Raw genomic sequence first — 15,672 nt, 5'->3', positions numbered from 1 at the left:
AGAGCTGTCAAATGTCAATCAGCCTAAATTGTACTCAAGGTGCTTTAATGTCGAACAAGACAAACAAAATTTTAAAACCTGAATTTTCATGCATGAGGGAGAAGGTAGTGCACCCCCTCCAATTTCAAGCCCAAATATTTGTAATTATATTAATATATTATTTTATAGCTCAAAGGAAAAGAATAAAAGACAATACTATATGATGATAAGATGAGTTCATTTATTTTGGCTCTAAAGAGATTCATGCATTAAACCCGAAGCATTCTACATGACTGAAATATTTACATCACTGTACATATGATATGAAGGAAATTTGCTTCCTACCTTGGAATAAAGGTATAATAGAGTTCTAATCTAGGCGTTTCTATTGTGATTCTTCACAAATACGGGAGGTATTCTAATTTGTTCCAGTTTACCACAACTTGACCCCAAGTGAACATAGCATACAGCTTTATATCTCTTGTACTATAAACTCTACGTGAATCAAAAACTGATAATGCCACTTTAAACACTCGCAGATTTCACTGCTTCCATTGCTGTTGTTCGAAGCTATCTTGCTCAGTGTAACAGCTCTTGTTCTACCTTTACTTTGCCTTGCAGGTTTGAAAGACAGTGCACGCTGAAATTCAAATTACAATAACCAAAGGAGAGTTGGGCACAGATAGTATGACATCATATGTATTACTAGGTTAAGACAGAGAAACACAGTCAGTGGCCACATAGGGTATAGTATTGTTGGACTTGGGACATTTTCTCTCTGTGAGATTCAGCAAATAAGACCCTTATCAATAAAGCCCATACCTCCTCACAGATAAAGATAGGAGACCCAGTAAACAAGATTGAACAAGCAAAAGGCGGTAGGGAAGAAGATCCGGGCGTAGGAGTCCATTTTGGCAATGCGAATATGTATCCTCCCATGTCTCCAGGCTCCTGTTCGGCAGTCTTCAAAACAGCAGAAGAAACTGGCACAGTCCTTGCCATCCAAACACTCATAGCCATATTCTTCGTCCCTCTCCTGAAGGTGTGTGGCATTATTCATTTGGATGGTTGCTGATCTGGGACGGATATCAATGGTAGGGGCCTGAGACAGGGTAGGTAAGGAGAGAGCAAAGTTAGATACACAGGAGCCATAGAACACGGATTCCCCACAGTGTCATCAATGAGATGGTGATTCTGAAAATGAGTACTCCGAAAATTGCTTATGACATCGTGATCTACGATGGTAAAATTGAACTCAGAAAGAGAGCACGGTTGCGGGTTTCGGAGTTTGGGCTGAAGCGGTGCAGCTGGAACTAATGTCATCAAGCTAAGAGCTACAGCAAGACTACTGAGCGCCAAAAGAAATCAAAGTACAGGTATTTAAATCAAACTACATGGAATCTCATTCTATTAATTATTAGATGTGAAGCCGGTTACATGAAGCTAGTTAATGACACTGCAAGTGAGTAAAATAGAAAAATAAAAATGCATTGACCTTCAAATCAAATTGCATGTCATGCTTACTTATAGGCAAATAGAACCCATTATACTTAACAATTACATTGAACAATTTTAGTGGCAAATGCTAATATGCATGGAGAAATACAGTGGTTCCTTGATGTTATGCAACAGAGGTTTAATTTATGGTTTAAAAGTATGTAGTTTGTGTAACATACACCAACTTGAAACTTGAAACTGTCAGTGTTTATATGTACATTGAATGAGATTGAGAATTCCAAACAAAGGTCATTACTTTTAGCAAAATAGTTTAATGACAAGGTAATCTAAGATTCAATGCATGACCAATAATAAAATTAAAACAAAATTTAAGGCTTCTTTATAGCTTTTTGAAGTGTGTGAATATAAACTCTAGTGTCTAAATCAGTTATTAGAGAAAACAGAAATCTCATTTCAATATTTCCCAGAGCCAATAGGCCCAGAAATCACCCTGGCAGGAAAGGGAGTTTAACATACAGTCTGGTAAAGACAGTTTTAATACTATAAGGCTCTCAAGTATATAAAGATTAGGTTTTAAATCTCATTTTAATTAGTCTTTACAGAGTTAAATTTTAGTTTTATCAGTGCATATATATATATATATATGTATATACATGTACATGTATATGTCTAAAGTATATGTAAATTATGTAAACTTTCATTTATACATAATGAAGCATGAACTTTGGGCTTAGAGAAGCCTTGTTACCTATGATAACTATCTGAATGTAGAATCAAAGCCTGTGCAAATTATGTCTAGTTGCTGAACCAGCTCTAGATGTATATGTCCTGTTCTGCACCTTGAGTGTGCTGTCATCTAGGATGCTAGTATTTTATTTAAATGCTTACTCATTAAATACAATAAAGCCCGATGGGAAGCATTGATAGTTAATTCAGCAGTTGCATGCAGTGAAATTTCCATTCCAAAAACAGTATACCTTGAAGGAAAACATCCGAAGAAGCTTTGGATTTGTAGACAGAAAAGAGAATTGCATTTTTTTTTAATTAAAAAAAAGGAAAAGGAAAAAAAAGAGAAAGAGAAACAAAATAAGACAAATTAAAAATACATTTTGAAAACACAGTAAGATGAACCGAAAGCATAAACAGAAGGTGGACTCTGCCTGTGTCAGAATTTGTATCTCTAATGTTAGGGAGTGAAAAGGTGTGATTTGTAATCAGATCTTTTACTAATTACCCCACAACAGGGCTATGAAAGCCAATGTCCCTTGCAAGGATGCTTCCTAGTGAATACTTCTCCATAGAGAAATAGTATGAATTGTGTAATTATCCTTCAAAAGGAAGCCTGACAGGGAGGAGTGCAGGGGACAGCAAACAAAAGAGGAAGTTTTCCACTTTTTAGACCTTTGCCATCTACACTAGTTCTAGTAAATAAATGCAGTGGCTTAAAAACAGAAAATAAATAAGATTCTCCAGGAATTACATTCTCCTGTTTTCTCTGGTCTCTTTTCCTGTCTGCTTTCATTTTTTTTTCTTCTCCTATTGCTATGCCCCTAGGTCAAAGAATCCAACAATTTCTCTTTCTGTAGCAATTTCCACACTGATAAGGAAAGCCTAAAAGCCTGCCTCCCATCCTCATCCCAAACGAGTATCAGCACAGCCATCTTATTTGAGAGAGAATGACTTAGGAAAGGAAGAAGAGGGGTGAAGTTGGGAAACAAAATTAAAGCAAGAAAAAAAAAATCAAACAGGAAAATGAAAAAGTAGAAAGGTAGGTAGAGACCAAAGAAGATACAGGGAAAGGAAGGACTACATAGAGCAAAATCAACATTTGGGACATTAAACTTAAGCATTTCCCTTTTCCATTAACCAGTAGGAATAATAATACTATTTTATTTACCTTCAACCAAGTCTTACTTTCAAACTAATGCGTCATTTGTTAAATGTCTTCAGTATTTCTGAAGAGCATCAGGATAACTGTCAGATGCAAACAGAGTTTTCTATAGCCACCCTATAGTTTATGGTCAGATGGGTAGCCACTGTGATGTTGCTCATGCCTTGGAGCAGAAATCCAGGAAAGGGGGTGTCAATCAGGAAGGTAAGGCCATTACCCCTGTCACCTTCTCAAAAGGAGAGAAGATTTTACTGTCATGGGACTCCTGTAACTGAGACATGAGGCCCAGGTAGATAAGCATAAACATATCTGCATGCCCTCTTCAACACTCCCAGTAAAAGGCAAAGGCTCTAAAAATTTAACTTCTTCCTCATTCTCTCGTTTTAAGGTTTAGTACAATCAGAAGTCATCTTACCTGTCTCCAAACCAAGCAGTTACCAAAAATTAAAAAAAAAAAAACAAAAATTAAAAAATATCAGCTTGTCAAATTCCTTTGCCATCCATCACGGCTATGAATCCTCATGTGACCTTTGATCATGGTTTTATATTTCGTTGGTTTATTGATCTTCCTCATAAATTTTTATAGACTCTTATTTGACATTTGTTTTAAAGATATTCATATTATTTTACATGAGAGAGCAGAGACAAGAAGGCCCATACAATCTCAACTCATTTGTTTTGAAGACAAAACAGTCTATGCACGGATATAATGAGTAGAAGTATTTTAGTAGTAAAATTTAGTACTAAAATATACCTGCATAAAGACAGAAACACATATGAACACACACGCACACATACATGAACATGCACAGACACACATAAACACGTACTCACCCCTACACTCATGTATGGAACACATTAAGTTATTTATAAATCAGTATGCCTTAATAAACTAATATAAGAGCAAAGAGTTTGTAATTCCTTTGATGTAGATTTTAATTAAAAATAGTTATGTAAAAATATTAGAACAAATTGGTCAGAAAGACCAAAGTTCTTGACATATAGAATAATAACGCAAACATATATGCATATCTGAATATTGTTACATGCCCCCCCCACACACACATTGAAGACAATGGGTAATTACATTAGCATAAAGAGTTAGACTTAGGGTATCTTGAAACTCTGATCTAAATAGTGATCATAGCTAAACTTTTATGTACTATCTGAAAGCTAACTTACTTTCTTTTCATCATGGAGCTCAAAGTACTGAGCCTCAGAGTGCATATGAGCTAGCCACATCAAACCCAATGACCTGTCCTCATGAGGATTTCAGTTGTCCCAACAGAAAATGATACATACAGGGTTTTTCTTCTTTTTGTCTTTGTCTTTGCTTGGTTTGCGGTTGCTGACAAAGTAATGCAGGGTGCCATACTCCACCAAAGCAGAAAACACAAAGATGAAACAAACGGATACAAAGAGATCCATTGCTGTGACGTAGGAGACCTTGGGCAGAGATTTCCGAGCTATGGTGCTGAGAGTAGTCATGGTCAGGACAGTAGTGATTCCTACAGAAAGCACAATGAAATAAATCACATGGTGGCATCAGTGATACCCCAACCACAAGAAGAATGTAATCTATCCACACTCCTGTAGGGTAGAGAGGCAATGAAAATGTGGGTAGCTTGGAATCAATTGCTTTACACTAGACTACATTTTAAATTTTATATGCATTTGTAAATACAGGAAAATATGTAGACTGAAATTCCAGGACATTGGAAGCTATTTCAATCATCTGGATTTGGAAAGTGATGTGGTTCTCGGCATCTCCACCACAGCTGTTGGTAGGGGATTTTCCTAGGGATCTTATTGGTTTTTCCGGGTTTATGTTTAGGGTTGATTTATGGGAAAACAGTGTCTACTTTTACAAAGTTTTGTGAGAATTACATAATGCATTAATGTTGTTTTGAGAATCTGGACTGTCGTTCATGTGGTAAAATTCTTCGTTTTGATGCTTTTGGGACATGGAGCATGAAGTTAGGGCATTGGAGATGTTCTGAAACCTTTGAAACTTTGAACCAAAATAAATCTTGCTTCTACTCACATTAATTTATTTTATCTACTTGCTACTCTAGTAGAAAACTGGCTACCCAGAGTGCTGACATCTAGTAAAGTCTCAAGTATGGTGAGATATTTGTGTTGTTACCTTGGAAATGATCTACTTCCTATGCTAAAAGAAACTAATTAGGTTGGGTACACATTAATTCAAACTGAACTCTTTAATTGTACCTAATTGCCTCTTATATTTTTCACAGAGACCTTTAAAGCTGGTGTGGAAGCTGGGCTTTTATTTCCACAATCAGGACCGAATCTCTACTTGAACATTGAAAATGTAAAACTGTAACTATTTTTGGTGGAAACTAAAGATGAGCTCATTTTAGAAGACCCTGCCTTAGTTCAAAACTCATTCTGATACCTAAGTACTGATCTAACAAAGAAGGGAGATGTTATTTAAGGCCTCAAGAAAGTCCATCCTGGCTATGCATTGTGTTGCTTGAGGAATTGTTTTATCATAGTTCCATGTTTCTTCTTGGTGGGTCACAGCAAAAGAAAAAGGGATGACCTTAAGAGAACAATCATGGTTTTACCTGACCCACAAACCACCGCTTAGGTAATGAAGCAATTTTGAAACCCAGTTTTAATCACCATACAAATCAAATTGATATTACCTTCACAAAATAAGTAAGATACACAACGTTCCCTAATTACTCCAGTTTGGGTATGAAGTGAGTTTCTCAAGGATGCTGTTTTACCATAGAATACTTGAGTGAAAAATCTAAACAGATGTTTTCATCTTGCTGTGCACTGACCCTCACAATGTTGATTGACTTTTACTAGCCATCAGCTAAGCACTAAGCCACATTCATGTATTACAAGACCCAGAAATATGTCATCAGAAATAGGTCCATATCTCTCACTACTATTAGGGCCTCTGCTATTGTACAAGTCAGCTTTGCATGCTCTGCAGATGTTAAAGACAATAAAACCCTGGAAAGATCATGGAGTTTCCCAGATATGCTGACATGTCTTAAAAAGTAATGGAAGACTTGTCTGTTTAAATCTCTTTTAAAAATAATACCACACTTGCCTGTTAAAAACACAAAAGCCTAAGACCTGGGCTAGGCTTGAGGTAAAATGCTTCATTCATGGGAATTAGTTACCTGTACTTCCCAAGCATTCTTACTGATAGAAAGGTATAGCTACATTTAGATAGATAAACCCTTAGCCAGATAAACCAGAGTGCATAGAGACCACATTCAAATTAACAAAATCAGAAATGAAAATGGAGATATAACTACAGAAACTGAAGAACTTCAAATATTATCAGATTTCTACTAGAAAAGTCTATACTCAAAAAATAAATAAACAGAAACAAAACTGGACTACTAACCAATAAGTACACATAGAGGGACCCATGGCTCGATTTGCATATGTAGAAGAGGATGGCCTTGTCTGACCTCATTGAGAGGAAAGACTTTTGATCTAGTGATGGCATGTTTCCCCTGTGTAGGAGAATGCCAGGTCTGTGAGGTGGGAGTGGGTGGTTGGGAGTGGGAGCATCTTTATGGAAGTAAGGAGGGAATATGAAAGGGGGAGGGGATAACATTTGAAATGCAAATACATAGAATATTTAAATAAAAAATTAAGCACTGCCTAAAGAACTGAGAAATAGGATGATCTTATCAGGCATCAAAGGGGAGAAGAGGCCATTGGCACTGTGAAGTCTCAATGCTCCAGTGTAGGGGATGCCAGGGCAGGGAGGTGGGCAGAGGAGTCTGGGTGAGACAGAATGAATCCAGATGGGAAACCAGAAAAGGGAAAAACATTTGAAATGTAAGTAAAGAAAATATCCAATGGGTGTGGGGGGGAGGGAAAGAGAGAGAACTGAGTGAGAAATAGAATTCAGCAAATCCTCACACCCAGGGCAAACCCATATCTAACTTTCCAAGTTGCACGTCTGTTACAAACTTACTGTGTGACTTAATGGAAATTCCTTAACATTCACCACATTAACTTCTTTATATCAGGTCTAAAATATAATAATTTCCATTATTACAACCTCTTCATATGATAATTGCAAAGCAAAAATGAATTTAAAAAAATCTGCACTAGAAACACTGGGCATCCGTGATCAATACACCATCAAAAGAGAACCTGCTTCCTGCCTTATTAAGGTACTTCCACCAACACATTCTGATAATTTCTTTTCAAATGGTTTGTCCTTTGAGAATACTTGTTTCTGAGTAGTTGAAATGATTTTGTTACATGGTCATCAAAGATATATCGGTCAAAAGAATTGAGCCTTCTAAAGGAAAGACTGATTGAAGTTTTTAAAAAAAAATAATTTGGGGAATATGATTTCTTTGGGATATATCAGTACATTTGTTATATCTGCTCATAAACATAAAATTTTCACTGAATAATTACTGCTGCAGCAGCACGTTGGAAGCTCTGTGCCAGGGATGAGCACCATCTCCTGTTTCTTCTGAGAGATGGTGTCACACTGAAAAAAGAACCTCTCTCAGTTTTTTGCTGAACACATTTGGAATTTGTTTCAGTATGTGGCACTAGACAGGATATTTGAATTGTTGAATAGGATTGTAACACAAAGTACTGCATATATCAGACCATCAAAATAACTTCATTTTGAAACAGATGGGAAACTAAATTGGGTTTGGAAAAGGACAGATATGCAAATGTCTTTTTCTCAGTAATCACTTCTGCCCTCAGTTTAATAACCTGGTACAGATCATTTTGTCAGAAATGATAAGTCACTACCATCTTTGAAGCATTCCTCTGCTCAATGTGCTTTGCTTAAAATATTTTATACCAATAAAAAACCTGCAAGTTATAAATCAGGAATGTTTCTCCTGTGAGGAAAACATGGATTAGAGAGAATGCAGTTTATTGTACACCCCTCTTCTGTATATGGCTGAGAATTTAAATTACTGGACTTTATAATCTATGGTCTTGTACTCCTTTCCCCACCAAGAAGTTAGCAAGGCCTGTGTCACTAGGTTGCACATAGCTAATGAAGAGGCTGAGGTTTTATATTAAGTCTGTGGATAGAGACTATAATATCCGTGTGAGTCATCCTTGCCTGGGTCTGTAGACGTCTAATTCTTCCAGTTAGCAAAAGATGAAACTCTAAGACAGGGATTACCGTATCTAAAATACTACTAAAGTAAAAATCTCACAAAATGATTCTATTGCCTAGACTTGTCAATAAGTGTTTATCTCTTACTAATCATTTAGATAGCTTTCTGGAAAGTGACAATTGGCCTAATATTATCACACTAATTATTTGTGATGCAATTAACTAAGTGTGGTATGGTAGGAAAAGGGGAACAGTTGATACTAAAAAACAACTCTGCCCGATTCATTGTTCTTCTCTTCCCAAGATACTCATACTTCTACCTTGTCAAATCTCAAACTTCTCTGCCAAGGCTAAGCAAGTAATTGAGGAAGAATATATGTGGTCATTTGTCATGAATAGGTATGGCAAGGCTAGACAGCAGTGTGGGCAAAAAACACACAGTTCTCTTGAAATTAAGATTTTGTTTTGTTTTAATTATTTTAATTTTGTTATTAATTATACTAAAGATAACCTATGCCAACTAAAAAGGTAAAACTATAGAAGTACTATACTTTAAATAGAATAGAGTAGATAGATAGATTGGTGATTGATAATCATATTGACTGTCTTTAAAAAAATAATAAAACACAGATTTTCATTTTAACTTTGAATTCAGAGCAATCCTACCTTAAAGGAAAAATAAAGACCACTTCTTTTGGGTACTCATCTTGAGTGACCATAGCACCTCGAAATACCTCTCACCTAAAGATGTTCTGGCAGGAACAGCATCCTTATTGATCCAGAAGGACACCCAGGACAGAACCACAATGAGTGTGCAGGGAATGTAGGTCTGGATGGTAAAGTACCCCATTCTTCTGCTCAGATCAAAGTACACAGACATCACCACATAGTCACCTGCAAAAGAACAGACAGAACTATGGAAATATACTGTGAATATGTTCAATACAGTTAATCTCAGACTATACATAAGTGCTAACCTGAAAGCTCTTTTCTAACTACTTGGAGAAAAAAAGCAATATCAAAGATATGAAATATAATCCAGCCTGTGATGAAACCTAACTCTTCCAGCAGGGATGGTACTTTCCGAGAGAAAAGAAAGTATTTTTGAATCATAAAAGTATTTCTTCTTCTGGATGATTCTGAATTCTGACTTCCAATATGTAGCAACAATGTATAAGGTTTTCTTTGGTGTGTGTGGAAGGATGTCCTCTAGGCACTAAGCCTTGCTGATGGGCCATGTAGTGCACACTCAGTAACAATTTCCCCATATTACTTCTAACTATAGAGACCCCTGGAGAGTGTCTTGGTGATCAAGACTTACGAAATAATGCTTTACTTAAAATGTATAGTCCCTTTCCTACAATGAGATATTTACTTGTGATTTCACTGAATCATATGGTAGCTGCACAGCAACTGCATTCCCCCATGCCTAGCTTTCATTTGAGTGCTGCCGACATTGCTATCATCTGATTTTATGGGCACGCATCAGTCCCTGGGATGGTGCCCCTTCTCTCCTCAACCACACAGTTGGTACTTAGCACAGTGCTGGAGAGAAAATGGGCAGTCCTAATATCTGATGATACATTCAAAAAGTTACAATGAGTATTTTAAGGTTCAAGAAGCACAGTTTGAAACATTTGGGTTTAAAAGGATACAGTATGACATTTAGACTAACAAAGGGTAGTGTTCAGAGCTGAGAAAGAATGGAATTCGGGAAAAGGTGCTATGAAACATGAAAGCATGTATACAGCTCCCTTACTTTCTAGTTTTGAGTATTATAGTACTTCTTTACCTCGTGTCTTAGGTAATTCAGTGAATACATGTAAGTGATAATGAAACTGTAGAACTGAAATAAAGATCCATTACTTCTGAATGGCGATTCTAATGGAACAGAAGTCCACTGGACATGTAGACCCTGAGATGGTGCAAGTGTGTGCTTGAGGGACTACTTTACTCTCAGCATGTAGTGTTTGTATTTGTGAGTTCCTTGCCATTAGTTGACTTTGTACTTTTAAACCAGTTTATTATTTTTAATATGTTAGGGAACTTTTCTATAATCCCAGCATGAAGAAGGATCATAGCCAAATCAGTCCTTATAGCAGTCTGGAACAGAGTGAGTTCCCATCAGCCTGTGTTATACAGTAAAGCCCTATCTCCAACCAACAAACAAGCAAGCAAGCAAACAAAAATAAACCAAACCAAATAAAAAATCTCCTGTGTATGAATTCATATAAAAATTCAAGAAATGTATCTATAAAATCTCTGAGAAATTAAAGAATAGCCATACAGCTGTTCATGAGAATAACATACTTAAGGTAATCTAAAGTCAATATCTTTGTACAGTGAACATAAATAAATCACTTGCCAAGCCACTGTCACCAGCTTATAATATTCCTATAAAACAAACTACTGTAGCTTTCAAAATTACAAGATACAACATGTTTCATCTATCAACTGTACCTTCAAAATAAAGAATTTCAACCACTTCAATTTTAGTAACTATTTTTGTATTCTGTGAGCAAGCAAGAGACTACACTTTTACATTCATGGTTTGACTCCTAAAAAGTAAACTTTAAATTTGTTGAGCATTAGCAAGATTCTAATCTTGGTTTGATTCCCCATCTCCCTAAAGGGTCTAGCCTCTCCCAGTTTTCCTATCTACCAACCTCTGCTATAAATTCATGGCTCCTGAACACCTTCATTTCTGTTTGCAAACCCTACACCTTTTCTAGCAGTGGATTATGGATGCAAAACCCAGACCAAGCAACTTAAAAGCAAATAGCTTCAGAGAGACAGCAGGATACCTGCCTTATCACCAAGACCACATCACATTTTCTATGCTTAATACCTCTTATGCTGAGGAGCCCAGAGAATCTAATCCTCTTAAAGTGCTGCATCAGTGATTTCTCCAAGACCCAAAGGTTAAATGCTAAGCAAGTCCATGATGATGACACTTCTGTCTGTACCACTGATAAGTCCAGACATGTAATACTTAAAGTCATGATACTTGGTAGATCAACCCAATCTCTATTTATACTTACAATGGAGAGATGCATTCTATAGTTAAGGGCACAAAACATAAAATTTGAATTAATAAATACAACGTTAATCTTTTTTCTTATTTTTTAAAGAGAGTTTCCTATGACTGGTTTGAGGAGGCAGAGCCTCAATGTCAGTGAAGAATGAGGCTCTGGTTACTGTTTACCTATGGCTATAAACAGTCATAGGAAAGCATTGGAATTCTGTAGATAGTGTTTGACCAAAGCCAATGAGACAAATCGCACAAGTGCTAAGATGCCCTGGAATTTAGAAAGGAGTGCTGAATTGGAATAGTCTATAAACACCCTAATTAAAAGAATAAGAAGCAAAAAGATGTCTTATGTTGAAAGGGAGATTTTACATTTGTTACAACGGGAAAGAAAAGATGTATGTTTCACATGCATTATTGGGGGTTCCAGCTCCCTGCCTTGATCCTACGTCAAGTGCATCAAAGCTTTTCTTCAAAAAATTTGCTTCCAGGACAACTTCAAAACAGCTAGCTCACTTGGTCCAGACTCATAGACTGTTCCAGTTGGGACTTCATTTAAGCCTGCACGTTCTCAGCACACAGAGATGAGACAACACATGCTATGGCTAGCTTTCTTAAAACTGACCATTTTTCTAAAATTCTTGCCCCCCCCCCCATATTTTTTTTTTGTCTTGAATGATAAAGAAGCAATTATAAGAAGACTGTCATCCCTTAAGTTGGGGTGGATACTTCTGGGTCTTTTATAAGTTACAGATATGTTTTGAGTTTATGGGATGATCACAAATAGTTATGGTCTTGGAGAGGTAGGAAACTAAATAGAGGGGTTATTTACCTTGACCTTTCTCTATCTTTCTTCATGCTTTGGGTAAGGAAAAAGGGGTTGAAAAGAAGAGTAAATGATATAGAAATATTATAAGAAATTTAACAAATGGGGTAAATTATTCTTAAGGTCAAGAACATTTACATGCTTAATCTTACATTGATAAAGATCGGTATATTTCAATGCAAAGTGAGGTTGTACTTTCCTACACTGGTACAGAATTTTGTATGTTTATACAGTTTTAAGGTTTTTACTGGTACAAATCTTTGTATACATTGGTACAAGATTTTAGATTTAATTCTGTTGCACCATAATTATTTTATGCTTCAACTCTTGTAGAACTATAATACCTATTCAGCTCAGTTAACATACAAGGATTAACCCCAGACCTTTCAGTACCTGCTATTATAAACTCTTTAGATTAATTAAGTAAGGTAAGTTAACAGTCAGTCAACCAAAGTCATGGGGTTGAAGACTAGATCGCCTTTGTTTTACTATAAGCTTAAGTTGTTCAGGATTTAAGGTGATAATCTTGGTCTGAAGATAATTTCAGTTGGATAATGCATGTTAAGATAGAAATTGATTTACACACAGAACTCTGAACTCACCAGGATATGTTACACAATAGAATACTTTCTCCAAATAAAGACAAACTGGGATTTTATAATGTACCTCTTATCTAATAATTTTCATAATTGTTTCATAATTGTACCTACTACGTGTTATTTTCACTGTAAGCAAAAGAGTCTTGTTATTTAGACAAAAATGGAGGAAATTGTTGAGGTTTTGTCTGTTGCTATGTATTATAATGCTATGCTCCGTACCTAAAGACCTAGGCACATGGGTGAATTCTCAGTTACCAGCTTTTGTTGTGCAAACCTTAATTTAAAATTATTGGTTCAATAAAAATGGCTACAGCCAATTATTGGAGGGATCAAAAGTGGGTGGGTTTTCGAGTTATTTGATTGACGTGAGAGAGAGGGGAGAATGTTGAGATGAGAAGAAGGCAACATGAGAGGAGATATAATGTATAAACCGCATGTATTTGGGAAACACCACAAGGGAGGTAGCCAGGCCTGCAGTTAGAAAAGTAGATTCGTTTGGGTCCCATTTATTTGTAAACTAGTTACAGATAAGCCTAAATTCATTCTACTACATTTGACATTGTCTTTTATACACCAAACCATTTACTCTGAAAATCCTAATGGTTTCCTGGAGAGAATTTGCCTCTCCAAGAGCCCTGTGGTAATTAGAAGGTACCTTGAGGTTACTAGTAGTGAGGTCTTGCTTTATATAAGCACTGGGTTGAAGAGTTGGCATGTGTTTTATGAAAATGTCCTAGATGATTTGTCACAATACTAAAAGCAAAAAAGAAACTTAGCTTCAAATACACCTTCACTTTCTTCATTTCTCACGATGCTTGATCTGCTTACACACAGTAGAACGGAGCTTATCTACTATGTTAATGGTGAAAGCAAGTACTGGTTTCCTCTACCTTTCTTTCACATATGCCTAGCTTACCTATAGACCTTTTTCACCACTTCTCTGCAAAGAGCGCACAAGTAGCTATACCGGAAATAAAGTTGGATAATGTTACAGTTGGTACTACTTTAGGTGGGTTATATGAACCTAAGTGTCTAGAAGCCAGCAACAGATGTTAGGAGACGAAGCACTCAGCCTGCTTTTATCATCTCCTTCTGCATTAATTTGGAGGACGCCCTCCATAGCAGGAGAGCTGGTTGACTAGCTTTCATTAGATAAAATTGTTTCCCAATATTAAATCTGCCCTTCTCCCGAACACACAAACTCCATACAGACTTCATATACAAACTCAGAAGGAAATATAAATGCAACACAGAGAAAATTAGGTTATCTCATAACACCCAGATGAAATCAACTAACTTTATAACCTAATGTAGAAAACACTGCAGATGCTTCATGAACTATAGGGAACAAGAAGAAATATAAAAGTGTATCACTTAAATTGAGAACTTCTAATTATAATGAATTCCATATTTTTTTTGTGAAAGGCAAAAGGACAACCGTGAATAGATTATTTCCCAAATAAATAAGATTACAAGACTAATATCTTTAATATATAATACAGAATTCCCAACAGTTGTTGGAGAAAGAAACCTTTCATAGATCTGCATTTCTCAAATGTATAACTTGATTTTAAGCCAAGTATTTCTTGGTAATTCCTTTTGTGCTCTCCAAATTCTAGATACTTAATGTACTTAAATATTTCTTAGTAACTTCTCAACCTTTGTTCTCCTTTGCATCACCTCTTTCCTAGATAGTCTCTCACTCCTCTATTCAGTTCAACCTTCTGAACATGGATGAACAACCAGAATCACACACACACACACACACACACACACACACACACACACACACACACATGAGAGAGAGAGAGAGAGAGAGAGAGAGAGAGAGAGAGAGAGAGAGAGAGAGAGGAGAGACACATACAGAGACATACATACAGACAGAGTAAAAACCTCTACAACATCCAGATTGTTGCATTTGTGGGTCTTCTTGATGTTTGTATTCTGATGTTAATGATAATATATATCTGGGACCAGCTGAGACTTAATGGTTTATATACAACCAATAACTCTCATTGGATGTAAATTCTCATGAATTATTATTACATACCATTCTTTATGGTGGCATGAATGAAAATTTATATTATTGTTTGATTATGTGATCAAACTAACCTTCAAAGAAAGACAGTTTTTGTTCTTTATTGATCTTCCTTAATTGATCTGTACACTCTTTATGTTCCATGCAAAGGTCTTTACAGAGTTACATATTGCCTTTAAGGTTTGTATATATAGAATGGAAGAGGAGAAAGACAGCCCTGGCAATATTTATGCTCTGGGATGCTAAGATTCTGGGACCTTCCATTCCAGTTCCCTGCTTGGCCCAACCTCAACTACATCAAAGCTGTTTCTTCTAAAGACTTGCTTCAGGATATTAACAGAAAAGCTAGTTTGTCCATCTAGCCGTTCTGACTATTACAATCAGGATTTCAGCTAAACCATGAACATCTTTAGCACATAGAGAATGAGTGACAAATGATACCAATGAGCCTTCCAGTGACAAAACCAATGTTTCTATTTCCCTTTCCTAATCCCAATTTAACCATAAACAAACAAAAGAAAATCATCATCCCAGTTCCTCGTGTTGATAGGGTTGATTCTAATTATTTTGAATTACAGATACATTGTTATTTTAAGGGATAACTTACAAATAGTATAGTTTTAGATGGGGAGTTGAACTAGAGAACTTAGACTCAGGATTTCTACCTTTGCTTTCCTCTTCTTTCTTCTTCTTTCTTAGGTAAATGTAGGTGTTGAAAAAATAAAAGTGGGAATATAGTAATGTTATAGACATCA

At 36.2% G+C, this 15,672-nt stretch overlaps 1 protein-coding gene across 4 annotated transcripts in view; it reads right to left on the bottom strand.

Moving 5' to 3' along the window:
• Positions 1-805: 805 nt before the first annotated feature.
• Positions 806-15,672, bottom strand: part of GABRG2 (gamma-aminobutyric acid type A receptor subunit gamma2) — a gene marked incomplete at both ends in the record, with an annotated part of 78,091 nt that continues 63,224 nt past the window's right edge. For 2 of the 4 annotated variants that reach the window (XM_080942226.1, XM_080942227.1), the window contains 4 exons: positions 806-1,081; positions 2,415-2,438; positions 4,631-4,836; positions 9,168-9,320. In XM_080942226.1, coding sequence (XP_080798352.1) covers positions 806-1,081; positions 2,415-2,438; positions 4,631-4,836; positions 9,168-9,320 — 659 coding nt within the window. Of the gene's footprint in view, positions 1,082-2,414; positions 2,439-4,630; positions 4,837-9,167; positions 9,354-15,672 lie in introns of all 4 variants that reach the window. The other 2 variants (XM_080942225.1, XM_080942228.1) reach the window with 2 other exon arrangements.

The sequence above is a fragment of the Micromys minutus genome (assembly GCF_963924665.1).
Source record: "Micromys minutus genome assembly, chromosome: 31".
Lineage (NCBI taxonomy): Eukaryota > Metazoa > Chordata > Mammalia > Rodentia > Muridae > Micromys > Micromys minutus.
The sequence above is the reverse complement of the archived record's forward strand: the minus strand, read 5'-3'. Positions and strand labels throughout refer to the sequence as shown.